The following is a 27,942-nucleotide window of genomic DNA, read 5'->3' as shown; positions in this document are numbered from 1 at the left end:
TGCGTCATGTGACTTATCGCGCCGTCCCCAACTAAAACAATCTGCGTGACCTTGGCAGATCCTCCTCGCTGTATTTTGGCCACGTCATCTTTCCTTTTTTCATTTAATTCCATCTCTGAAAGTGGTAAAAATCTGTTGGTGAGCTGTATTTTAGGTGACTTCACGTTATCTTTGTATCGTTTAGGCTTTGCTCCAAGTTTGTTCCAAGAAACAGCCTGGTCTTTCTGGTTTTTAGACAGTTTTGGAAACGACACAGAGTCACTGCGGTTTAGGTTGAAAGTAGCAGTTTGGGTTAGGGTCAGATGTGATTTCCCTCTGTGCTCAGTCTATTGTTTGAATATGAATGAAATGAGCTGCATCTGCAGACAGCTGATAACTGAACAGTCACACACTGGGGACTAAACTGCTCAAAATCCATAATTTGCAATCACAGGATTGAGGATTATTCAGTCACATTTAGTAAGCAAACGTTTGCTTCATGGGATGCTCTTACTCATCTTTTGCAGCTTTAGTGTGGAAAAGTATTTCATTCGGCCGGTTATCAGATTACATTCACTATAAAAGCAGCTCTTCATTTATCCAGGCTTACCGGCATTCCCCTGGGTCCTGTAGATCCGGGGACTCCTGGTTCTCCCTCCAACCCTCGAGCTCCCATTGGTCCTGGCAGACCCTCGTGTCCCGACTGTCCTGGTCTGCCCTCTGCTCCTGTGGCTCCTCTTGTACCTTTCTCCCCACGCTGAAGGGAACACAAACTTTCTTTAATATATAAAGTTGTATTTAGGATGATGTCTTTACAGTGCAGACTGCATGATACCTCTCCTTTGACTCCAGTCACTCCAGGGGGTCCCTACAACACAGAGCAGATCACAATAAAACCTTTTGACAGTCCGTGACCTGAATAAGTGTCTGGCCAGAGTGGTGACTCACCTGATCTCCCTTCACTCCTGAATCTCCGGGCACACCTGTGTCTCCCTGTCAACATCACAACACTCCTGAACACTGCAGTCTGGTTCAACACTCACTCAGCATTGTGTTAGATTGAGTTCTTACCATACTTCCTTTAGGCCCCACTGGGCCGACTGGTCCCTGAACAAACAGACACACATTACTTCAGAATTATTCTAATATTCTAACATATAGTAAACATGTAGTAAATGTACTTACCAGATCACCTTTTAGTCCAGTATGTCCTTTAAAGCCCTTCTCACCAGGGACGCCCTTATCTCCTTTATCGCCCTAAAACAGGTGACTTAAGTCAGTCAAATTATGATTAACACTACATCATGTACAGTACATTTACATTTGGTTCTATACTCATGTCTACTGATTAGATTACTTATGCAGCGTTCAGTCTGCTGTGCTCCCGTAAATGGATCACTTTTCAACTGTCAGTTTCTGAGAAATGTTGTTATAAAACAAAAAAAATATGTTTTTTGAGAAAGGAAATAACCTCGATCCCTGGAGCACCTGCAGGTCCCACTGGCCCCTGCTTTCCAGTTTCTCCCTGAACGATAGAGTAAGATATGAAAAAGTTTAGCACAAAAAATCCAAACAGATAAAGAACTGTCTGTCAGTCTACTAACAGTTGATCCTTTGTCTCCAGGTTTGCCGTCCTCTCCAGGGTCTCCGTCCTCACCCTGTGATAAATACACACTTCCAATACAAGGGTCTAAACACGAAACAAATATTCAGGTAAAAGTGATTCTTACAGATTTGCCTGGAAGTCCCACAGGTCCGATGGGCCCTTCGTCCCCGGTGTCGCCCTGAGCCACAGTAGAATTGAGTCTTTTTAACAACAGACACAGATCTTTGAATATTTAAACTTACTTTTTCACCAGGGGGTCCCATCACACCCTGCTTCCCTGGCAGTCCCTGGGAACAGCACATAAGTCCCATTGAATGTTCAACGTACAATAAAGTAGCAGCATTTTAAAGTCACCAGCAGACATGTACTTACTGGAATCCCCACAATGCCTCTGACACCAGCAGCTCCAGCAGTACCAGGCTCTCCCTGACCAGGAAACAAAGCAACTAATACTCAAACACAACATGAAGGAATCAATACATAAAACATCACCTTCTAACAATTCTGAAACATGATCTGTCTGCGAGAGTGAAGCAAGCTGTGATTAAATGGAATGCCACGGACCAGAGCAGTCTTCATATCAGATCATGGGAAAAAATGTGTGTTGCTTTGCCTATTTAGTTGCTGAGGTACTTCAGACAATAGACTTAAAAAATAAATAAAACACAATATTAAAAAAAACCTTTATTTCCTTTAAAAAAAAAAAAAAATTCTTCAAAAATCTGTACAATCTACTATCTCAGTCTTTAGCAGGTTCCAAATTGTTTCAGGAAAAAAAAAAAAGGCTATTTAATTAAAGGTGCGCTATAGAACTTTTCAGGTGGAGGGTCCATCTGCTTGTCTCCATGGAGATGTTATAGCTTTGCCTGGAATGTTCCACAGTACGGCATGAGACTCAGCTATCAGCAATTATTTCACAACAGGTGTGTTTTATTGTTAAGAAATACCTTAAAAAACAGGTATTCTCACTGAGCGCAGGCTCGCCTCTCCACAGATCTGACCTGTAAGCTGGCCTGGTGGTGTCCCCAGCTTTACACAACTTTATAAAACAGTATTTGTATTTGTAGAGTATATTTGCAACTATAATATATTTGTACCTTAGCTCCATTAGCTCCAGAAAGTCCATCTAAGCCGTCTGTGCCCGGCTCTCCCTGTAGTTCACATCACACATTTAGACACTAAAAGACAGTGTAAAGACTGTGACAGAAGCAGCTCAGAGTCACATACAGATTCTCCTGTCTCTCCTTGTGGTCCCTTCTCTCCTTGAGCTCCCACTGCGCCCTAATAAAAACAAGAAGAGGTGAAAATGGCTTCTAAAAGACTTTTGCCATATGAGAGAGACAACTCACTTCTTCACCCTTGGGTCCCTCTGGCCCTGGACGTCCGCGGATTCCCTCCAATCCCTGAGAAGAGAAATATTATTAGAGCTACATCCAGACAGCTGCTTGTCCATCACACTGTCCCTTTCACTTTAGACAGGAACAACACACTCTGGAGAGGACAGACTGCTTACTGGAGCTCCAGGTGGGCCTGTGGGTCCAGGGACGCCGTTGAAACCAGGAGGACCCTGCACACAATTATGAGTATGTCAGTATTTCTTTACACTAGCGTACAACATACAGTCATATTTTGAACATACTTTGTCTCCTTTCTCTCCATGAGTTCCAGGGAAGCCGATAGGTCCTCTTACGCCCTACCAATCAAGAGCAAAGGAGGAAATGATCAGAAGAAAGACTCTTTCCTTCTTGCTGCTGTCAGACTGTAACACTGCTAACTCTGTTGGCCCTGGACGCGTGTCATCCACACGTTACGTGTAATAGCCTTTTATTGTACATAATAGTGCTATGGCCTTATATTTGTGCTCTACCTGCATAGTCTGTGTTAGATCTAAGTGTCTATCATCCAAACCTCCAGAACAAACACACTCATGTGCAGGGAAGTGTTCACATAATTAATCTGTAGCGTTGCTTCTGATTTGTAGCAAAAAGAAAGCTTAATCACCTTCAACAGGAACCGGAAATGTAAAGAGAAATGTAGAATATATAAAGGCTTTGCTCTCTATGATATTAAACATTGCTTTATTGCTGTGGACATGTTGTGGTTAAGGTTTACGATATGAACCTTGAAACAAATACAAACTAAAAATGCAATGGAACCACTTTATAATAATTACACCTTAATTAGCCTTAATAAAGCATGAAAAAAAGACTTCCTTCATAATGAACAAATGGTAGTAGTACCTAAATCCTTCTTAATTAACTAGTTGTTCATTATGAATTAAGTCTTTGTTCAGGCTAATTAAAAGTGTGGTTATCATAAAGTGCATTGCTTTATTATATTGTATTATTATTGTACATTAAAAGCCCTGCACCAAATACCTAGTGCTCTGTTTGTCATTTTTATTTTCCCGTTTATTCCTGACAAACAGAACTAAAGTGAATGTAATCTGTGTTGACTCATATGTCTGGTTGATTGTACACAAGAACATACAGATAAGTGTGAGTATTGTGTGTGCAGCTGTGGCTCTTACGTCGTCCCCCATGCGCCCAGGCGGCCCCTGAGGACCATCTGCTCCTGCGTCTCCCTGTGGAAAAACAACTAATGAAATAATCAGCCTTATCATATCAGACTCAGCACTATTACCTCTCCGTACACAAAGCAAACAACATTAGAAAGCTGAAATAAACTGTTTAACTGTGTAAGTCTGACAACACCGATTTTTTTTTTAGTTTTAAAAAATGTAAATAATTGAATAACTGCCATTGTGCCACCATTCTATAAGTCTTACCTTCTCTCCGGGGATGCCGTCCACCCCTGACTCGCCGTCGGTACCTTTGTGTCCCTGAAAATGATCAAGATTTCATTTGAAATGCAGTTGTATCGTTTGTTCACAAGAGAAGAATCTTGAAATGAGTTGTGTTTGATTGTGCTTATAGTTTAAATCTTCAAAGTCAGCACTAAAACTATTGTGTGTCTTTGGTCAGGAGTCGTTAGCTGGAGGATTAGCCTCCTGAAGACAACTACCGCTAGTTAGAAGATTAGTCTGCTCTCTGTGCATATTTTTTTACACCTCTCGTAGTATCAAATTCAATCAACTAGAATGACAACCTGTTTGCCACTTTGAAGTTATTCATAAATAATTGAGTCTTGCCCAAGTTTATACATATGTATGAATATCAAAATTGGTATGAGCTACTTGTAACTGGTCACCTTCATTCCTGGAAGCCCAGGCAGTCCCTGAGGTCCAGCTGGGCACGTGGCAGGACACTGTAACACACAGACTGATGAGACAAAGTGAATATACACACACGCACACACACACACACACGCGCATGCACACATACGCGCAGAATTGCGGTCATTGCATGCAGGTTATATCGTGTCTGATCCAGGACTCATGCGGAAACATTAGGAGGTGAAGAAGATGACAGAAAACTCACAGGTTCCCCACTTCCCTCAGGAGCAGCACCAGGGGGCCCCTAAAACACAGCACACAGGCTCTAAAACAGGCTCCAGCTGTGTGCTCAAACCACCACAGGCTTCAACCCAAACAAACAATGTTATAAAGGTTGCATGAAAAGGTCATTTCGGAGATCATCTTTTGGATGTAGAAGCTACAATAAATACTTTATAGGTTAAACCGGTCCCATGGAAACACACCCAGATAAGAGCGATGGATACAGTATCAGCACTGACATTAGTTTGGATCTTACCACAGGCCCTGGGGGTCCTGGAAGCCCTGGAGCTCCGGCTGCTCCAGCGGTCCCTCTCGGCCCGGGAGGACCCTGTAAATGAAACAAACAAAACCATGATGTGTTTCATACATTACAGTAAACAATAGAATAGAATGGTGCACACACCTCTGGTCCAATGTTTCCTTCATCTCCGGGGATGCCAGGTTTGCCAGGAGTTCCCTAGTGGTCAATTGAACACAAGTTCTTTATAAGAGCTGCTCCACAACAACAACAACAACAACAACAACAACAACAACAACAACAATAACAACAACAACAATAACAATAACAACAGCAACAACAACAACAACAACAACAACAACAACAACAACAACAGCAACAACAACACTACAAATGAAAACTAGTGTAGCTACAGCAGACACTCACAGGGGCTCCCTCAGTGGCAGGGCCCTGCAAAAACAGAACAATTCACAGTTTATTGCTTCATACATCATAATTTTAGAGTTGCATGTGAATGTGTGTGCACTTACAGGAGAACCTGGTGGTCCAGGGAAACCAGGAAGACCCTACGAAGAACATGAATTAGATATAAGCACCTGCATTGTATCATTATTCCCAAGTAATCGACAATCAACCCCCAAATTTATATTAAGCCCATCTGAAAGAAGCAGCTGATTTTAAGTGTAAATGTTAAAACTGTGGTAAACTAAAGATACCACAGATGAAAAATAACCGTTTGTCTTATTCTGGAATATTTACAGAAATGCTGATGCAAATACATGTAGGAGACCTTCCCTATGTTAAATGTCCGAGGCCTGAGCTGGACTGGGTCTAGGCCGATGCCATGACATCATTCATGTTGTTTAGTGATTAGTGCTTTACACTGGATGGTTCTACACTGCCTGCTCTTATAATATGCATTTGAGTTTTATTTGTAGTGGCAAAAATACATCCACGACTGCAGGTGTGAACTTTTCAGACTGATTAATAGGTTCATGTGGTGAGCCACACTTGGGCTGGGGGTGACCGACTTACTCTCTCCCCGACGAGACCTCTGGGACCCATTGGACCTGAAGAACCCTATAAAAAATAAAAGAACAATTTCAATACATAATGCATCAAATATAAATGTCCTGATCAAGACTTTTTTGTATTAATATGAATGAATATAAATGTGTTAATGCCAAACTTGCCTTGCCTCGCCTAAATGTATGTATTAATTAGCTTTTGTAAAAAAAAGTAGAAGGACCGTGTGTATCTACCATGCTTTAAAAATGCCTGGTTTGGCATCTGATTTTAGGATTGAGCTGTCCTAGTGGAAGGCGTGGCATGAGGGCACTACAGAGTGTGCTCAGTGACTCTTACTATAGGTCCTTGGAGGCCGGGCAGACCTCTCTGTCCTGGCAGTCCGATCTCTCCCTTCTCCCCTTTGGCACCCTGAGAAACAGACACAACATGGATCACAGCGTTTTATCTGCTTCCTGCATCGACATGTGCTGTTGCTAAGATACACAGAGGTGGTGACAGTCAACATTATTCAATGACTAGAAAACAACTCCAGTTACTGACAAAACAACCAGGCTATGCAGATAGGTGGCTTTTGTTTTAGGGACGTTTGCAACACAACTTCATGCTTAGAGATTACCGGTAAGTTAGATGAACTGGTTAGAACAGTATTACTTCTTTGTCTTTGTAGGGAAACTGGCCCCATAACGTTGTACTTACAAGTGACCCTGGGGTGCCAGTGGAACCTGGAAGACCCTGGAACACAACAAACCCAATCAGTAAAAACAATCTACAGAAGGAAAAGTAGTAAAGTTAGCTCTTACATCTCTTCCATCCCTGCCGTCCTCTCCAGCGGGCCCCCGGGGGCCTTCAGGGCCAGGTAGACCAGGAGGACCTTGCATTGACTTATCAGGCTGAAAGAGGAAGGAAAAGTGAGCAAATCATTCTCCAAAATATGGACAGTTCTATGTGAGTTTAGTTGCAATCCATATCCGTCGTGCGTCATGTTACTACTTCAGTAAAGCATATCAAAATCATAATAGTGACCATATTATGGACTGTGCAGGTCAAAATCATAACCAACATTAGCATTAGCATTAGCATAAAGCATGAGGAAATGAGGCCAAGTCCACACTCGAGTGAATTATTGGTTTAAAATGTGAAAGCATAAAGAATGTAAATACCTCAGCATTGGCATACATCTGCAGAAGCAGGAGAAATGAGAAGAGTTAGTGACAGTCGAGTCCCCACACCACCTTCACCACATTCAGAACAGAAGGCAAACTGCTCAGGGCTCATGGAGCACACAGTGAGCATCATGCTGTCACTGGTGCCACTGCAGAGGGATGCAGTGTTAGCTGACGTCTGATAGAGCGCACCAGGCCAGCAAAGGTCTAGAAAAGCTGGGGAGACTGTTTATCATGAGGAAATAATACATCTTACACGTCTCCCACTGTGGCGCAAAAGGAAGTTCATTCAGGTTAAATGATCCTGTCTAATTTTAAAATCTCAGCAGGTGGTCAGCAGGTGTCGCACCCGCTCAGAATAAAAAGCCCTCTCGCACTTCAGTTTATGGCCTGCCCTTCTGTCCTCAGGTAGTTACCTCCACGCGTCCATATACTTCTATAGCCAGTAACACATATTTTCTTTTAGTGCCGTGGGGAGGTTCGCCCCGTCATGGGTTACTCCAGGTCTGTGTGTAGTCGGCTGAACTAGCTCCACTTTCTAGTAGTGTGAACGGTAAACAGCATTCTAGTCCAATCTGTTAACTTTACACTAAATCTAAACCATTTAACTTGAACTGCAGGTTAAAAAAGGGCTGGGACGAGCTACAGCCCCACGGTCTTACTTTTGTCAAAAACAAAATAAAAGAACTGTCTAAACCTGAGTGTGGGACTGAAATCGACCTGTGAACGGATCTATAACGGATCTGGATGAACTGATTCTATATAAACAAACTTAAATAAAATGGAATTTGCCTCTGAATCAGCAACAAACCTGTGTGCCTTATGTTTTAGTTTAGTTTTATTCATTTTCCGTGTAAAATCCTGGTGGTAAATATTGCAATTTTAAGATTGTTCCCTTAATCCCCATTGTTCCCTTAATTTTGGTCAATCTTACTCATCCTGAACAGTAACTGACATTTATTATGGCCTGGGAATAATCACTATAATAGTCCTTTTATGCTGTTCTCTTGGTTTCACTAGCACATAGCACAAGTCTCGAGACTGGCCCACTCCTAATGTGTGGGTTTGGCTGTCCTTTCAGCACATTTCCTTTTTGTTTGTCAGGCGTTAGCAAACAGTTGTGTTTGCACTCATAAACTGAGGTGTAAAATAGAAATGAGATCATGTCTGAAACAACCTCCAGGAATTGTTTACTCAGTTCTTTTGGTGTTTTGGATGAAAGTTCAACAAAGCAACAGAGTTTAATGGCTTTACTCCGGCCCTATAACTCGCTCATGTCTTTACTGTACCTCAGTGGCAGGCAGCTCATTGCAGCTCTCTCTCTGGGCTCTCTTCGGATCACAGTGAATCAACATCCACTGGAGCTCGAACTGTAAAGACACATCAGTTACATACAAAGACTTTAGCATGTTTAAATGAGGAGTGAACTGTAAAGACACATCAGTTACATACAAAGACTTTAGCATGTTTAAATGAGGAGTGAACTGTAAAGACACATCAGTTACATACAAAGACTTTAGCATGTTTAAATGAGGAGTGAACTGTAAAGACACATCAGTTACATACAAAGACTTTAGCATGTTTAAATGAGGAGTGAACTGTAAAGACACATCAGTTACATACAAAGACTTTAGCATGTTTAAATGAGGAGTGAACTGTAAAGACACATCAGTTACATACAAAGACTTTAACATGTTTAAATTAGGAGTGAACTGTAAAGACACATCAGTTACATACAAAGACTTTAGCATGTTTAAATGAGGAGTGAACTGTAAAGACACATCAGTTACATACAAAGACTTTAGCATGTTTAAATGAGAAGTGAACTGTAAAGACACATCAGTTACATACAAAGACTTTAGCATGTTTAAATGAGGAGTGAACTGTAAAGACACATCAGTTACATACAAAGACTTTAGCATGTTTAAATGAGGAGTGAACTGTAAAGACACATCAGTTACATACAAAGACTTTAGCATGTTTAAATGAGGAGTGAACTGTAAAGACACATCAGTTACATACAAAGACTTTAGCATGTTTAAATGAGGAGTGAACTGTAAAGACACATCAGTTACATACAAAGACTTTAGCATGTTTAAATGAGGAGTGAACTGTAAAGACACATCAGTTACATACAAAGACTTTAGCATGTTTAAATGAGGAGTGAACTGTAAAGACACATCAGTTACATACAAAGACTTTAACATGTTTAAATTAGGAGTGAACTGTAAAGACACATCAGTTACATACAAAGACTTTAGCATGTTTAAATGAGGAGTGAACTGTAAAGACACATCAGTTACATACAAAGACTTTAGCATGTTTAAATGAGAAGTGAACTGTAAAGACACATCAGTTACATACAAAGACTTTAGCATGTTTAAATGAGGAGTGAACTGTAAAGACACATCAGTTACATACAAAGACTTTAACATGTTTAAATGAGGAGTGAACTGTAAAGACACATCAGTTACATACAAAGACTTTAGCATGTTTAAATGAGGAGTGAACTGTAAAGACACATCAGTTACATACAAAGACTTTAGCATGTTTAAATGAGGAGTGAACTGTAAAGACACATCAGTTACATACAAAGACTTTAGCATGTTTAAATGAGAAGTGAACTGTAAAGACACATCAGTTACATACAAAGACTTTAGCATGTTTAAATGAGGAGTGAACTGTAAAGACACATCAGTTACATACAAAGACTTTAGCATGTTTAAATGAGGAGTGAACTGTAAAGACACATCAGTTACATACAAAGACTTTAGCATGTTTAAATGAGGAGTGAACTGTAAAGACACATCAGTTACATACAAAGACTTTAGCATGTTTAAATGAGGAGTGAACTGTAAAGACACATCAGTTACATACAAAGACTTTAGCATGTTTAAATGAGGAGTGAACTGTAAAGACACATCAGTTACATACAAAGACTTTAGCATGTTTAAATGAGGAGTGAACTGTAAAGACACATCAGTTACATACAAAGACTGGAGCATATTTAAATGAGGAGTGAACTGTAAAGACACACCAGTTACATACAAAGACTTGAGCATATTTAAATGAGGAGTGTGTTGTCACGGTGACGCTCCTCTCTTCCTGTTGAACCAGGGGCTGTGGATTGTTGAGCCTGATTTTCTCCACCAATGCCATTTTGTGCAGGGATTACCTTTTTCTGCAGGATCCCATCTGAGCGGCTTTGCTGTGACAGCAGCACTTTAGAATTATAGCAGAGCTCAGCGCTCACATCATGTGTTTGTATGTACAGCAGGTTTAGCATGAACCGGGTTTGACTCGCTCCTAAAACCCAGTTTCAGGCTTATATGAGTTGTAATATTACGTAAAATAACAGCCTAATTCTGTAACTCCATATCTAAATCTCTGTCACTGCCATATTTAGTCATTTGAACGTTCTTGGATGAGGGCTAAATTGTCCAGATTTTCATTAGATATTATTAAGCCATATTCTACAACCTAATTTCAACTTGAAGAACACATATTCTTACCACTACTGAAGCATCTGGGTCTGAATCCAGCCGTCCAATCAGAGTGTCTCCCTCAGTGTTGATGGGGCCCTTGCCTTTTATGGGCTTCCTGTCCACGGGCTGGCAGTCCACATAGAGCGTGACCTGCTCTCGCTCCACCCCGATCATGACCTTGTGCCAGCGGGTGTTGAAGAGCACAGAGAGCCCAGGGAAGGTGACGGTCTGGAGGGTCCCGTCGGCGCCCATCAGGAAGTACTCCAGGGCCTGCTGGTCCCCGTTCAGCCGCAGCCCCGCCTGCTTGTACCCGTCCTCGTCCAGGATCTGCCACACGTTCCACACTTTGCTCACCGTATTCTTGATCATACGGAAGGTCACCATGAAGGAGTACTCGTCGGGGAAGCCACGGGGGAAGTTCAGCCTGGAGACGACATCAATATTATGCCATCAATCAAAGGAAACAGGACTCAAACCCAACCGACCTTTAAAGAGTGAACCCACAGTATCATGACATAAGAGAACAATCGGACAAAATTTGAACATGGACAAATTTGTTGGACTTTGGACTAAATGAGAGTTTAAATTTAGGACTACTTTAATATATAAATGTCAACTCACTGTGTCTTGTTTTGTGTTGTTTTGTATATAAAAAACAGAATATAGAATCAAAACTAGAAGGCTACAAAAATGAACAATAAATAACAATAAATGACTAGTTACTACACAGTATTTGGTTAACACATCGCAGTTGTCGGGTGAATGATAAAAACATATGATTTTATGCTATCATTATTTTGCTGTTGTATACTAAAATATAGACTGTGAGTTCTGAGGCGTAATCACTGCTAGAAATAATCAACAATTTACATTTCGCTTTCAAATATTTCTCATGAGAATATTGTGTTATTAAAAGATAAAATTGGCTGTTGCATTGTGCAGTCGCTCAGCACTTCAAAAGAATTACATTTGAATCAGAATGAGAAAAGGTTTATTGCCATTGTCTATGAACAGAATTCACAAACATAGGAACTTGATGGAAAGTTACAAACTTCACACAAACAGAACTCCAAGGAGCACGTGTATTTTTTTGTTTTCTATAGTTGCCCAAAGCAATAATGTGCTGCAAGGTTATTCCAATTTCAAATCACAGCCACTCCTGCACGCACAAAGCCTAAAGACTAAACTCGACTGAAATTAAAATATAAAATTCTGTCATCTATTTAAATGTGTTCATATTGTTCTAATTACTACTTAGTTTACTTGGTAGGATAGTATGTGTAGTGAATATTTATCGTAGTTTTACATAAGTCAAGTGGCAGTTTGTAATACACAAATACACAAAACAAAATGCAGGAAGAATTTAGACACAAGAAACACATTTGTCCGACAGTTTAAACATTAATTGAAGAAGATAAATGTGTTGTAATTTATAATATGGTTACTGGAAATATCTCTACTTAAACCTAACACCTTACTTTTCAAAACGACAAATATACCTTAACTTTACCTTAACTACTACTTAAGTTTTAGTGAAATGTGTCATATGCACTTTACAAAAGCAATACATATTTTTTCAACTTTCATAAATAATAGAGTTAACATTATATTGTTTATCTCTTATATTGCGATGTTAAATGAGCGCACAATATTTAAATGTGTCTTGTGGAATAACCTTACATAAAACATTGCTCCAAAACAACAAAAATGTCAGAAGTAACAACTGCTTTACTTCAGACTTGCCCCCGTTGGCCCCGGTTGGAGCCCCACGCTCGGGGCCCTGTGCGTTTTAACGAGCCGCATTCCCCGCGGGCGGCTCCGTCACAGATACGCGCTGCAGCCGGACCTTTTACCGTCTTGTAAACGATCAAGGTGAAACCGTTAAGAAAAAGTTTCCTGCTGGCCAATAAAGCCACGGAGGAGATGTGTGCAGCTTTGGCCGGAGGTGTGAAAGTGTGAAGCATGTGGCGTTTGGAGCCCTGGGGGGACAGTCAGGGTGACAGTGGGTGCTGCCCGGGGCTTGTGTAACGCGTGAGGGGTCCGGTCCAGAGATGATCGCATTGCAACGGGAACGATAAGAACTCATTTTTAGTCCATTCTGAATATACATGGTTTTCAAGCACGTACATCTCAGTTTCTAACCCCCGTTTATGAAATGATAAGACATTACATATAATTTAAGACATATGTTCTGTAAGAAATGAATGTATTTTTCAACCTGGTGAAGACAGTTGTTTGAATAGTTGATTGAATATTTGAATTGTTAAGTTTCCCATGTTAACGGTGCTGTTTTTTTTTTTACAGTACAATGTGTAATGATAATTTGTCATTAATCTATTCAAATATGAATTTTATTTGTGGGTTTTCTTTTTAAAGCTGAACTAACATATCACAGGAACAAAACTCACTCTACAACATCCGAGTCATCTGTTTCATCCACTCACATTCTGTCTATGATCTTGTCTGTAACGTATTATAAATAAATAAGTTGCTTAGAACACATTTAAATAAACATTTAAAATGAGCCGCAACTGACAAATATGTATACCAAAAAAACAAAAACAAAAATACACTTACAGCAACACGACAAAAATGTTACATTTGCTCAGACATGTTTTTTCTGACAATAATATGCTGCAGTAAGATCTGTGTTTGACGTGTAATAATATCACACCTGCAGCGCCCAGCTGCTGCTACAGGTACTTCTGTCTGTGGGAGCCTCTAACTGCACTCACATGGTTCTAGGCTCTAACTGTACTCACATGGTTCTAGGCTCTAACTGTACTCACATGGTTCTAGACTCTAACTGCACTCACATGGTTCTAGGCTCTAACTGTACTCACATGGTTCTAGGCTCTAACTGTACTCACATGGTTCTAGACTCTAACTGTACTCACATGGTTCTAGGCTCTAACTGCACTCACATGGTTCTAGGCTCTAACTGCACTCACATGGTTCTAGGCTCTAACTGTACTCACATGGTGCTAGGCTCTAACTGTACTCACATGGTTCTAGGCTCTAACTGCACTCACATGGTTCTAGGCTCTAACTGTACTCACATGGTTCTAGACTCTAACTGTACTCACATGGTTCTAGGCTCTAACTGTACTCACATGGTTCTAGGCTCTAACTGTACTCACATGGTTCTAGACTCTAACTGTACTCACATGGTTCTAGGCTCTAACTGTACTCACATGGTTCTAGGCTCTAACTGTACTCACATGGTTCTAGACTCTAACTGTACTCACATGGTGCTAGACTCTAACTGCACTCACATGGTTCTAGGCTCTAACTGTACTCACATGGTTCTAGACTCTAACTGTACTCACATGGTGCTAGACTCTAACTGCACTCACATGGTTCTAGGCTCTAACTGTACTCACATGGTTCTAGGCTCTAACTGTACTCACATGGTTCTAGGCTCTAACTGTACTCACATGGTTCTAGGCTCTAACTGTACTCACATGGTTCTAGACTCTAACTGTACTCACATGGTGCTAGACTCTAACTGCACTCACATGGTTCTAGGCTCTAACTGTACTCACATGGTTCTAGACTCTAACTGTACTCACATGGTTCTAGACTCTAACTGTACTCACATGGTGCTAGACTCTAACTGTACTCACATGGTTCTAGGCTCTAACTGTACTCACATGGTTCTAGGCTCTAACTGCACTCACATGGTTCTAGGCTCTAACTGTACTCACATGGTTCTAGGCTCTAATTGTACTCACATGGTTCTAGGCTCTAACTGTACTCACATGGTTCTAGGCTCTAACTGTACTCACATGGTTCTAGGCTCTAACTGTACTCACATGGTTCTAGGCTCTAACTGTACTCACATGGTTCTAGGCTCTAACTGTACTCACATGGTTCTAGGCTCTAACTGTACTCACATGGTTCTAGGCTCTAACTGTACTCACATGGTTCTAGGCTCTAACTGCACTCACATGGTTCTAGGCTCTAACTGTACTCACATGGTTCTAGGCTCTAACTGTACTCACATGGTTCTAGGCTCTAACTGTACTCACATGGTTCTAGGCTCTAACTGTACTCACATGGTTCTAGGCTCTAACTGCACTCACATGGTTCTAGGCTCTAACTGCACTCACATGGTTCTAGGCTCTAACTGTACTCACATGGTTCTAGAATCTAACTGTACTCACATGGTTCTAGGCTCTAACTGTACTCACATGGTTCTAGGCTCTAACTGCACTCACATGGTTCTAGGCTCTAACTGTACTCACATGGTTCTAGGCTCTAACTGTACTCACATGGTTCTAGACTCTAACTGTACTCACATGGTTCTAGACTCTAACTGTACTCACATGGTTCTAGGCTCTAACTGTACTCACATGGTTCTAGGCTCTAACTGTACTCACATGGTTCTAGGATCTAACTGTACTCACATGGTTCTAGGCTCTAACTGTACTCACATGGTTCTAGGATCTAACTGTACTCACATGGTTCTAGGATCTAACTGTACTCACATGGTTCTAGGCTCTAACTGTACTCACATGGTTCTAGGCTCTAACTGTACTCACATGGTTATAGGCTCTAACTGTACTCACATGGTTCTAGGATCTAACTGTACTCACATGGTTCTAGGATCTAACTGTACTCACATGGTTCTAGGCTCTAACTGTACTCACATGGTTCTAGGCTCTAACTGTACTCACATGGTGCTAGACTCTAACTGTACTCACTTGGTTCTAGGCTCTAACTGTACTCACATGGTTCTAGGCTCTAACTGTACTCACATGGTTCTAGGCTCTAACTGTACACACATGGTGCTAGACTCTAACTGTACTCACATGGTGCTAGACTCTAGCTGTACTCACATGGTTCTAGGCTCTAACTGTACTCACATGGTTCTAGGCTCTAACTGTACTCACATGGTTCTAGGCTCTAACTGTACTCACATGGTGCTAGGCTCTAACTGTACTCACATGGTGCTAGGCTCTAACTGTACTCACATGGTGCTAGACTCTAACTGTACTCACATGGTTCTAGACTCTAACTGTACTCACATGGTGCTAGACTCTAACTGTACTCACATGGTTCTAGGCTCTAACTGTACTCACATGGTTCTAGGCTCTAACTGTACTCACATGGTGCTAGGCTCTAACTGTACTCACATGGTGCTAGACTCTAACTGTACTCACATGGTTATAGACTCTAACTGTACTCACATGGTTCTAGGATCTAACTGTACTCACATGGTGCTAGGCTCTAACTGTACTCACATGGTTCTAGGCTCTAACTGTACTCACATGGTTCTAGGCTCTAACTGTACTCACATGGTGCTAGGCTCTAACTGTACTCACATGGTGCTAGGCTCTAACTGTACTCACATGGTGCTAGACTCTAACTGTACTCACATGGTGCTAGACTCTAACTGTACTCACATGGTGCTAGGCTCTAACTGTACTCACATGGTGCTAGACTCTAACTGTACTCACATGGTTCTAGACTCTAACTGTACTCACATGGTGCTAGACTCTAACTGTACTCACATAGTTCTAGGCTCTAACTGTACTCACATGGTGCTAGGCTCTAACTGTACTCACATGGTGCTAGGCTCTAACTGTACTCACATGGTGCTAGACTCTAACTGCACTCACATGGTGCTAGACTCTAACTGTACTCACATGGTGCTAGGCTCTAACTGTACTCACATGGTTCTAGGCTCTAACTGCACTCACATGGTTCTAGACTCTAACTGTACTCACATGGTTCTAGACTCTAACTGTACTCACATGGTTCTAGACTCTAACTGTACTCACATGGTTCTAGGCTCTAACTGTACTCACATGGTTCTAGGCTCTAACTGTACTCACATGGTTCGAGGCTCTAACTGTACTCACATGGTTCTAGGATCTAACTGTACTCACATGGTTCTAGGATCTAACTGTACTCACATGGTTCTAGGCTCTAACTGTACTCACATGGTTCTAGGCTCTAACTGTACTCACATGGTTCTAGGCTCTAACTGCACTCACATGGTTCTAGACTCTAACTGTACTCACATGGTTCTAGACTCTAACTGTACTCACATGGTTCTAGACTCTAACTGTACTCACATGGTTCTAGACTCTAACTGTACTCACATGGTGCTAGGCTCTAACTGTACTCACATGGTGCTAGACTCTAACTGTACTCACATGGTTCTAGACTCTAACTGTACTCACATGGTGCTAGACTCTAACTGTACTCACATGGTTCTAGGCTCTAACTGTACTCACATGGTTCTAGGCTCTAACTGTACTCACATGGTTCTAGGATCTAACTGTACTCACATGGTTCTAGGCTCTAACTGCACTCACATGGTTCTAGACTCTAACTGTACTCACATGGTTCTAGACTCTAACTGTACTCACATGGTTCTAGACTCTAACTGTACTCACATGGTTCTAGACTCTAACTGTACTCACATGGTTGGAATCTGGAAGTTTGCCTCTCTGTCAAAGCGGTAGGCCACTTGATGAGAAGTGGAACCATCCACTTTCCTGACTCCTTTCAGGGGGATGACGTCCAGCTGGAATTGTGTGATCAAATCAAAACCTAGAGAGACATTTGAGGGAATTCATTTGAGGGTAACAATACTTCTTATGTCAACAACAACAACAACAACAACAACAACAACATCAAAATCCTCCACTAGGGGAGTGCACTAGATACAACACCCTTGTGCACCTGGCTTCAAAAGGCTTTATAAGTCAGTTGTTTTTGCAGAAGCCAATTTAACCTTGGCTAATTAATTCAAAGCAGAGGAAAATCTCCGCTGAACACCTGAAAGGAACTGCCTCCTCAAAACAGGCCTCACTCCCTCAACCACAAAGCCCCGTGTGCACATGTGGATGAGAGGAAACAAGGGCTATTACAATCTTGCTAAGTTTGAACTGCTCTTAGTGAAACGCTCCAGTGGAATATTTTATTTGGCGTCTCGCGACATTCAGCGGCCCACCCTGTTTAACTAATTAAACATCCCACCCTGTTCAACTAATTAAACAGGGTGTATTTTATTTTGGGGGTTTACGCAGGGCTTACTTTTGTGGTTTTTCAGCGTTCTGTGAAGAGTAGTGAGCTTTACCTGGAAGATCATCTTGTCCACTTCTTATTGGTGGACAGACAGTATCACCATCAAGTCGGTTTAAATCTAGTTCTGAAAAATACAAAAACAATGCAATGACTAAAACAGTAACCTCAGAGAAACTTGGTGGTATCCTGAAGAAAAAAAGAGAAAATGTCATCAACGTCCCATTTTCTTTTTTTCCTATACACATATGTGCTGTATATTAGTAGAAGAAGAAAAAACTGAGAAAAAACAAAACAAGACCAGAGAGTGAAAGATAAAAATCAAAAGAAAATTGGAAAAAGCAGTCAGGCATATAAAGTATCAGTCCCATCTGTCGCAGGGTCAATGCATAAGTTCAAAGGTAAAGTCAGTATTTCCATTTGACGTTATTGCAATTATGTTGTCCTACATTATGATGTCCTACATCCCAGGGACATTGTTTTAAATTCAAACGCCTCATTGTTGTCAGTCCAGTTTTTGTGAATAAAAGGACAGTCCCAAAACACATGATAATGACGAGCCTCTTGACAATCACAGTTTCTCTGGCAGATCCCGGTGTGTAATGAGACTTTGACATGGTGTTATAAAGAAACGTGTGCTCCTCCCTTGAGATGCACATTTACCATTCTACATCTATCACTCACAACATTCAAATCCCGCCTAAAAACATACCTCTTCACCCAAGCCTATGACCTCCCCTACCCCTAGCCTCCTCTACCCCATTGCCTACTCTTCTACCCCCTGTTACATCCCCATCTTTTTCTCTCTACTTCTTCTGTCTTGTTCATTTTATCTGTATATTAATGTGTATTGTACATGCTGTCCCCCCCTGTCTGTAAATACCCCCCCCTTTTTCTATATGTTCAGCGTCTTTGGGTCACTGAAAAGCGCTATATAAATAAAAGTTATTATTATTATTATTATTATTATTATTATTATTATTATTATTATTATTATCAAAACAAAATTACCTTCTCTTTCCCTTTTATTTTTAACATATTTAGTTGATCGGTTGTCCAGACTATTAATAACATTTATATAATTGTAGTATAATTTCCCTTGTGAGTTCTGATTTATATTCCTTAATAACGATTTCAGTCGGAGGGTCAATTTCCTACCTCAGGACTCAAGGAAACTAAGGGTTAAGTGTCATGAAGGAGCTGCGTGGCTCTCTGACCTCTGCACCGCTGGCCCTGGTCACATGCGCATTCAAAACCCGACTATTATCAGATTTTAGAGTTAAAAGATTATTCGCGTAAACAGCAAAATCATCGGATTTCTGATCATTCTGACCTTTGATTACTCAGTTTTGCATAATATTATTTAAATCATCTCAATAAAGCAGATCATGATCAGATTTTGGTGTGCAGGTGAGTGTCCTGACTGACTGAGGTGTTTGTCTCTGCATGTGTGAACGTGAACACTCCACTAAGAACTCTAATGTCATTTGATTATTTCTTGGTTGAATGAGTCGGATTGTCAATCACATTCACGGCCTAAGGTGTGAAGACACTGCTATAGCTGTCTTTTTTAAAACATCATTTGTGCACCATCATTGTGTTTGTGTATTTAAACAAAAACAAAAAAATCCATCCATCCATAATAAATACTATTTTGCTGTTTTGATCTGAATATGTGACCGATGATGGAGGCATAATGCATTTTATTACAGCGCTTAATGTTGCATGACTTCAGACCCATAAAGCAGAGGCCATTAGTCATCAGAAGGCTAGTGCAGTAGAGAGCCATCTATACTTATGTGGTGAGAATGCACTGACCCAAAAACTACACCTGAACTTTCTTTTGTACATAGGTTACTTACTAGCATGTTCAAGTGGGAGTTGTATGCATTTCATTATCACACAAAAGAAAAACGCTATTTTCTCTCCATCTGTTTTTTATTGTTTAGTTATTGGCTAGTATATACAAATATTTTGTTAAACGTAACATGCGATAATAAAAATAATTGTTGACTTGATCCCCATTCCTCGCTGTAATCTAGCTTGCTCACAATGCAGAGAAAGTGTTATTTAAAGGACACATTATGCAAAATTTACTTCATGAGCTTTTAATCATTTGAAATTCCCTCATCAAAAACATACCTGAGTTGTATTCAGCTTCAATCACACTTATTTGAGGAATCCTGTTTAGTAAGTCCAATCTGAGCCTCAAAAATCCTTGCACTACAAATTTCCCAGTTTTGTGACATCATAGATAGAGCTCTAAGATTTTCTGCACAGTTTTTTAAGTCCATAAATTAATGAATTACATGAATTACAACTGCGTGTCGGCATTCGCATGTTAGGGGTAAGCTAGGTTTATTTATCTACCCTTTTTACTTCCCTCTGCAGCCAGTAGATGGAGCTCTAACTAAATTCCGGATGTGGGAATGTTCCAGAACATGAGATGCCGAAGCAAAGGTGCATAATATAATGTTTAAAGGCCAATAACGAGAGTGAGTCCAGACGATTTAACACATAATACTCATTCATTCATTCATTCATTCTATACCGCTTGTTCCATTAGGTGTTGCGGGTGACTGGAGCCTATCCCTGTGACTTTGGGCCTTAGGCGGGGTACACACTGGATAGAGGCCAGCTGGTCACAGGGTTAACACAGAGACACACAGACAAACATTCACTCTCACATTGATTCACTAGGCCAATTTAGAGCTGCAAATGTTGCCTGACACAAGCATGTTTTGGACGGTGGGAGGAAAATAATATGATCCATCCATCCATTTTCTACCGCTTCTTCCCTTTCGGGGTCACGGGTGACTGGAGCCTATCCCAGTGACTTCGGGCCTTTGGCGGGGTACACCCTGGACAGTGGCCAACTTGTCGCAGGGTCAACACAGAGACACAGACATTACAGACAGTTCACTCTCACATTCATTCACTAGAGCCAATTTAGAGTTACCAATTTTTGCCTCACACATGCATGTCTTTGGATGGTGGGAGGAAGCCAGAGAACCCCCGGTAACACGGGGAGAACATGCAGACTCCACCCAGAGAGATCATGTTATGTTGGTCTGGTCCGGGAATCGAACCCATGATCTCCTTCTTGGGAGGCAAGAGCGCTAACCGCCTTTGCCACCGTGCACCCTGCAAAATAATATGATATAAAAGACAATTATGTCTACCAAATAGAAGAACCTGGGGCAAAACAATTCCACGTTGCATCAGGAGAGGCCGTTTCACTCTCCCAGCTCCAGTGGAGAGCTAAATGGGAAAAGCCTATAGGAGCATCACACAGGCCCAGTGACACCCGAGGGCTCCCCACTCGGCCCTGAGTCAGCTCCTTTACACTACACAGAGCACATCTGGAAGCTCTTCTCAAAGCCACATTACTGCTGAGAAATGAGCCCAAGTGGTGAGACGGTATTTATAATCCCACATTTACTACCACTAAACACTTATCTGACTGTGCACGCAGACCTCAAGTTGTTAAAGTTACTGCCTGCTGCAGCATTACACCATTGAGCTCTACTCATTAGTGCAATGAACGAAAGAGCAACCACTATTAAGATGTCACATGCAGCGGCACGTGTGTGACAGCGAGGGCAGACTGATGTACACAGATCTGTTGTACATGTACATGATGTTTATGGGGGATTGGATGTCACACTCTTCGGTTGTATCAGATCAATCAGAATCAGAATGACCACTTTTATTCATCCCTAAGGGGAAATAGGGATGGGCAATATATCAGTTCTTTCTAATATCAGTATCAATGACATCTGAGAGCTATCCAGATATTGCCAATATTTGGCATCACTATATTTTATAAGCTGCTCCAGTCTCTGTGTCCAAGTGTTATTCAAGTTTGTCAACAGTGCATCAAATGTGTCTTTTTAAAAAGGCAATGAGTGAAAATGGAAACAGAAGGGCAATCAGGCCCAAAAATATTGTTGTATATTTACACAACCATGCACAATGCTCCTCTAACATCCATCTGTTTTTTTATGTGACCATACAGACCAAATAGTGTCACAATAGAAGCTGGTGCAGGGTTCATATCAGGATTGCTTTGATATCCGCCACATTTAATCTGCATTCACTTACGTCCAAGAGCTGGAGAGAGGACGAGGGACAGCAGAGCCAAGGAGACAGGCAGGAAGCACGTCTGGAGAGTTCTGCGCCAGAAGAGGAAAAAAAAAAAAAGATATTGGAGTCAACAATCACACTGTGACCAAAATCAATACATCATCAGAAAGCCGACAGATATTAATTTTCTCCTTGCAAGGAACATTAGTACTGTTTTTGTCAAAGCTGCAGAGATTGTAAACAAGGCTAATGCTAGGTTAGCTAAAACAGGTTTCGAGGTCAAAGGTCAACAAGTGATATTTTGCAAGTTAATAAAACAACCAACAATACATTTTACTGCGGACGGCAAAGTAAACGTGTTTAAAATGTTATGGGAACACTGCACTTTGCTTCTTCTTAGAAAGTAACATTTTATCATGGTCTATTCGGATCATTAGGCCCAAATACATTTGCTAGCATGTGCACATTCTGAGATGTTTAAATACAGTTTCCACCAGGTAAACGTGAAATAAATAAATAAATGAAATAAAGATTACCCAAGGCTTACAGATTAAAAATAAAAAAATAAATAAAATAACTTAAAAAAAAAGCTTTATTGATGAAAATCACAAATTGTTAACTTTTTTACCACTTTTATTTGATTTTTGTTTTAATGCTAACTATTCTGTAAATGTATCCTAGCTAGCCTTTGTTTTATAGTATTTTGTAGTCTTTTTAATTTTGTTGGCCTTTGGAGTAAAAAAAAATCCCTTTTGAATGGCCATAGCCTTTGGCTAACTAGTCAAAGTAGCCACCGAAATTATATTCATAAAAGGGACATATTGTGTAAAATCAACCTTGTTACAACAGTGCTCAGAAGATTCCTGTTTTCACCTACCCCTTATCTCCGCCCTCATACCTGTACTCAATGCGAATATTTATCTAAATCAAGAATATTTGACTAAATTAAGACTCCAGGTCAAACACATAGGGTTCTAATATGTCTAATAGCTATGTTTCTTTTTTTCTGGCCCAAAGGCTTTATTTGATAGAACAATCGGAGCGTGAAAGGGGCAAATATCAAGGTCTGGACTCAAACCCACGACACTGTGGTGGCAGCAACCACATATGTAACGCTCCCCAACCACTGCACCACCGGCAAAGCATGGGGAGCAAATAAAACATGTAAATGACAATCTGCTGCTTGTTATGGTGAAATGTCCCTATGAAGAGGCGGGGCTTATTCATTCTGTAGTTCAGAACAGGAAGCTACTAAGCTATATTACGGTTTTCAATGAACAAATGTAAAATGATTCTACTTTATGTTATAGTTCAAATCTATCTCCTTTCTATTAGCATGACTTATCTAACGCTAACTGAGTCCAAACGTATCCATGTTAACACTCCAATATATTCTTACTTCATATAATTATTTGAGAGAAGGCTATATGAGGCTGGCACTTCACATATGCCGTTTCTCTCACTTGTACGTGCAAACGAGGAACAGGAATGACTAATTGCGAAGTCAAGCGGGTCTCTGCTGAGGACATGCTGAGCTTTAACATTATGTCCATCAAGAAGCCTCCTCCAAGCCCTGCAGGGAAGAGCTGTCTGCCGGCATAACAGCCCATCTTCAAGCTTGATTGATGACGCCACAGAGTAAAGATGAATCGAACCGTGGGGGTCAGAGCCTTTAATACAGCTTGTGAAGTCAGAGTAAAGTTTGATTTGACTTATTTAGGCAGCACCGGAATAACTGCTGCACTGGGTAATTAAAGCAGCCAGTGTGCGGTGCCTGGAAAGGGCAGAGGTCAACTGGAAATACGTAAACAGGGTACTGTAGTTTAATTTTTGTTAAGTTTAGCTGGTTTTCTTACTGCACATCAGTCACTCTCTCTCTCTAGTCTCTTCACATTTACTGGTAATTGGAACACTCAGCATTAGAATCACATATTATCACTCAAGTTTGACATTTTATATGGGGACAAAAATCAGATACTAATCAACAGTAAAACTAGTATCAAAACTAGATACTAATTTTAACAATACAACAACAAAATCACATGAATGACAAAATTATACTTTTCCTGAACAGTTTTAAAATGGTGAAAGCTTTGTCTGAAGTGGTACAGAAAATACTATTATTTATTGTTGAAAATTACAGTGCATTTCTTTGAGTGCATTTTTTATGGTATTAAAATCAGTATCGAATATCACGCCTTTTCCTTAGTCTCAAAATGAAGTTTGAATTCTAGTACCATGACAACACTAATGGGACACGGCCAAGTATGAGCCTCAAACTGCTGAACCAGTTGCTCTAAAGAACATTTACAAAACCCAGAATCTACCACTACTTAATTTATTCAAATCAAAAGCTTCACTATTTTACTCTACTGTGTTGTCACTGGATAAATGACATTATGGTATCAGAAGATCAAAAAGTACAGCTACACCAATATCATGCTTTGTGCTCCAAATGAGAGACCCAGTCCTGAAAAACTAAGTACTACGTTTACAGTAAACCCTGTTGTGTATTTTATCCCATAAATTCTCTGACTCAAAAGATAAGCATGAATGCTATTATTAGAGCTGTCACAGTTCAAAAATAATGTCACTACATACTAATTTAGCATCAGAGCATAAGGGATTCCCAAAAATACTTTGAAACCCCAGTTTGGTAATAAATCACTCACATCACGTTTAATCGAGTTCTTTTATCATGGCAATCATCATCATTTAGTGGGATTTCCCAAACAAATCATTCACACTGTAAAATGCATTTGTGGTTTTAAACTAAAACTAAAGGTTTGCCATGGAACAGTCGCTTTTTAATAAAAAATGTTTTGAGTATATTGAGTATATTTGAGTATAACACAATATAAGATAGTATTTGTGACTGGTTTACCTCACTTGGACCATGAGAAAATAAACTTAAAGTTAAGGCTGCATGATTGTGGAAAAATCTATTTTATTCTGAAAAAACGTATTGTGATGGCAATTAGATTAGCAATTTATCCTTTAATAATAATAAGGATTCTCTTCAAAGTTAATATTTTAAAAACATCCAAGAGAATTAAAAAAACACTGAAAAATGCATTTGAATTGACAAACTAAAAAAATAATCACATCTATTTCAGAACATGTTTGCACAGATCTAAACGACACAGTTTGCATTTTAAAGCAGAATAAGAGAGGATAGTTAGTTGTTTAAGATATTCCTAAGATAAGATATTCCTTTATTGTCCCACATGGGGAAATTTCATAAAAAAATTTGTTGGCCTTAAAAAATTGCAGCTTTTGCGATTTGCTAATTTTATTATATTTTGATTCTAATTTGATTCTTTGATCAAGTGATTTTAATTTAAGGACAAATCAGGATGTTTTGGATTGCAAACACAACATAAATGTCACACCTAAGCCAAGTTTTGTTACTATACTCAAATAATGTGGGGCTAATACTTTGCAGCTTCTTACACTTGCCTTACCTCCAATCACGAGAAAAGCCCTCTAGCCAACCACATTATCTTATCTATACAGTTTTTTAACCAGGATAAAAAATCATTGAGATTAAACATTTATTTTGCAAGGGTGTCCTGGCCAAAGGCAACAGCACAAAAGCACAACATTTCACATAAACTCACAGTCAATCAGCATAAAGTGAGTTTCAATTAAAACAATCTGAAAGAATGCAATGAAACCAGCTTGTTTAATTTAAACTCTGTCTGGTGTTCATTCCAAGTCTGTGCCCTTTTCCCCAGCTCTGTGCAGGTCCCGGGCCTGAGAGCAGGAGCTCGTCCTGAGAGCACAGGGAGTAGCTGCTCCTGCTCCTCACTTCTATGAGCTGCTGGAGATAAGGCAGCACCAACCCAAGAATAGAGTCGTAAATTAAACTATACCAGTGTTTCAATCTGCAGTGGGCCAAGGGGGGCCAACCCACCGGGGCATACAGAGCACAGTGATGGATCAGAGACCTCAAGTTTGTTATAAAACTCGTGAAAAACAGTGTCCAAAGCACACAAAGAACAGACATAAAAGTGTCAGTAACGAGCTTATTACGGGCTTTCTGTGATGATTTCTGTACTTAAACTTACAGTACAAGCATTTTCAAGCACATGCACCTGCCCTGAACATTTTTCAGTGTTACCTGGTCAGATGAGAGCAGTGGAAGGCCATGTTTGCGTCCCTCCGTGCGGGACCCCGGACACTCTCGTTCACAGTGGGGTGAGATGCTGGATCAGAGGCAGCCACAGTTTGCACACAGTTCCCCCTGAAGCTGGTCCTACCTGCACATGGTGAGGACTGACGAAGCGCAGCGGCACGCGGGGATGCTCAAGCGCTTTCAGGGACCACATAAAAGTTTGCTCCATGGGTTCTCATTGGCTCCTGGTCCTTCAAGAGGTGGCGTCTTATGTTTTATTGCCGAAACTTTAAAACCATGCAGCAAGAAGCCTTCGGGCCCCCACTTCTTCTGCTTTTTGTTTTACTGTGCCTCCTAATGACATGTGCCGCCTGTATGTAATTCTCTTTATAATTATCGACAGGGCGCAGGGGAAAAGCAGTTTGTGGGTGATGAAAAGTGCATTTGATAATCGCGTGAAGCTTCAGAGAGCGTGCTGACATGCGCAAGGCCTTGTCATTACCTGAGTTGCCTGGAGGCACACATGCTGTTTATGTATCCGGCATGTTATGTAATGGCATTGGTGTATTTGATCCCCTTTAGCGCTTAGCTGTGATCGCAACAGCTACAAACCATGAGAGTTTGGTTTGAAGTCACACGTTCTCCCACATCACTCAAAAGCATAATCTGATACCTGACAATTGTTAAATATTCATCCCGGAAAAGATTTGTTAGCTCGGTGTGGAGGTGACAAGAACAAGGTTGCCTCCGGGTCTTTCCGAGCCTGATGTCTGCAAGTGTTGTTCTTCTGCGTTTGTTTTAAAGTCAGATTTTGCCTGTAACACCTGCTTTTGAGGAAATGCTATTTTTATCGCCGAAACAGTAAATACTACTGTCCAGAGGGGTAATTACCTGTTTCCGTTCCATCTTGTAACATGGTTTTCTGTCCTTGCTCCCGATAATGTCTCAATAATTTGGGTTCATGTGAGATTGTTACAAGAGCTTCAGTGTATTTTTTAGTACTGAGGTGGTGGACAGGTAGGAACTCTAGAAGAATTTGTCATTAAACAGTCAGAATGCAAATGTTTGGACCTGCTGTGTGGTTATCTTTGTCATAACTGGACACGTGGCACAAAGTTCAACATCTTCTCTATCAGCGCAAATAAACTATTATTATTGTGAAAGATTTAACTATTGTACTTTCCGCACTATATGGCTTATTAGGGATATAAGGGATTATAAGGCGCACTGTCAATGAATGGTCATCATTTTTCATATATTCAATTTATATTTTCCACACACAATTGAAATAAATAAACAAACAAACAAACAAATAAATAAATAAATAAATAAATAAATAAATAAATAAATAAATAAATAAATAAATAAATAAATATAAGGCGTACCAGACTATAAGGCGCATTAAGCAAAACAAAACGTGTACCACACAAAATCGCTTCAAGGTCATATAAATATATTCCATCAGAATGGCCTCAAGCAGCATCAGTTTCGATTCATCTTGGGCAAATTTACTAAAAACATATTCACGGGCCTTTCTAAACAATAGGCCTGGGACAACATATAATGTATGGCACTGTGAATTGAGTTTTACACACGTGAACTCACAAAAATCTTTATAATTCATCTTGCTGGCAATGTTAGATGTGATTCGCTTTTGTCACAACGTGATACAATCAAGATACATAAGACCCGATGCATAATATATTGCAATTCCTATATATTGGGATACACATTGTATTGCAAT

The 27,942-nt window shown here is 40.4% G+C and overlaps 1 protein-coding gene across 1 annotated transcript in view; it reads right to left on the bottom strand.

Moving 5' to 3' along the window:
- The window catches only part of LOC140361863 (uncharacterized), a 32,402-nt gene extending 6,009 nt beyond the window's left edge, over positions 1-26,393 (bottom strand). Inside the window, exons 1-34 of the mRNA XM_072447752.1 lie at positions 26,205-26,393; positions 22,100-22,170; positions 18,051-18,122; positions 17,392-17,521; positions 10,985-11,381; positions 8,762-8,842; positions 7,470-7,487; positions 7,110-7,199; positions 7,006-7,041; positions 6,646-6,717; positions 6,316-6,360; positions 5,811-5,846; positions 5,707-5,730; positions 5,446-5,499; positions 5,299-5,370; positions 5,026-5,064; positions 4,796-4,852; positions 4,374-4,427; positions 4,116-4,169; positions 3,225-3,278; positions 3,099-3,152; positions 2,935-2,988; positions 2,813-2,866; positions 2,683-2,736; positions 1,958-2,011; positions 1,828-1,872; positions 1,710-1,763; positions 1,584-1,637; positions 1,451-1,504; positions 1,165-1,236; positions 1,051-1,086; positions 928-972; positions 815-847; positions 590-736 (exon numbers count right to left, since the gene is read on the bottom strand). Coding sequence (XP_072303853.1) covers positions 590-736; positions 815-847; positions 928-972; positions 1,051-1,086; positions 1,165-1,236; positions 1,451-1,504; positions 1,584-1,637; positions 1,710-1,763; positions 1,828-1,872; positions 1,958-2,011; positions 2,683-2,736; positions 2,813-2,866; positions 2,935-2,988; positions 3,099-3,152; positions 3,225-3,278; positions 4,116-4,169; positions 4,374-4,427; positions 4,796-4,852; positions 5,026-5,064; positions 5,299-5,370; positions 5,446-5,499; positions 5,707-5,730; positions 5,811-5,846; positions 6,316-6,360; positions 6,646-6,717; positions 7,006-7,041; positions 7,110-7,199; positions 7,470-7,487; positions 8,762-8,842; positions 10,985-11,381; positions 17,392-17,521; positions 18,051-18,122; positions 22,100-22,170; positions 26,205-26,233 — 2,295 coding nt within the window. The 5' untranslated portion in view covers positions 26,234-26,393. The remainder of the gene's footprint in view (positions 1-589; positions 737-814; positions 848-927; positions 973-1,050; positions 1,087-1,164; positions 1,237-1,450; positions 1,505-1,583; positions 1,638-1,709; positions 1,764-1,827; positions 1,873-1,957; positions 2,012-2,682; positions 2,737-2,812; positions 2,867-2,934; positions 2,989-3,098; positions 3,153-3,224; positions 3,279-4,115; positions 4,170-4,373; positions 4,428-4,795; positions 4,853-5,025; positions 5,065-5,298; positions 5,371-5,445; positions 5,500-5,706; positions 5,731-5,810; positions 5,847-6,315; positions 6,361-6,645; positions 6,718-7,005; positions 7,042-7,109; positions 7,200-7,469; positions 7,488-8,761; positions 8,843-10,984; positions 11,382-17,391; positions 17,522-18,050; positions 18,123-22,099; positions 22,171-26,204) is intronic.
- Positions 26,394-27,942: the final 1,549 nt, after the last annotated feature.

Source organism: Eucyclogobius newberryi, unplaced genomic scaffold, assembly GCF_026437365.1.
Source record: "Eucyclogobius newberryi isolate DKJ021-1_F unplaced genomic scaffold, fEucNew1.0.hap1 SCAF_16, whole genome shotgun sequence".
Lineage (NCBI taxonomy): Eukaryota > Metazoa > Chordata > Actinopteri > Gobiiformes > Gobiidae > Eucyclogobius > Eucyclogobius newberryi.
The sequence above is the reverse complement of the archived record's forward strand: the minus strand, read 5'-3'. Positions and strand labels throughout refer to the sequence as shown.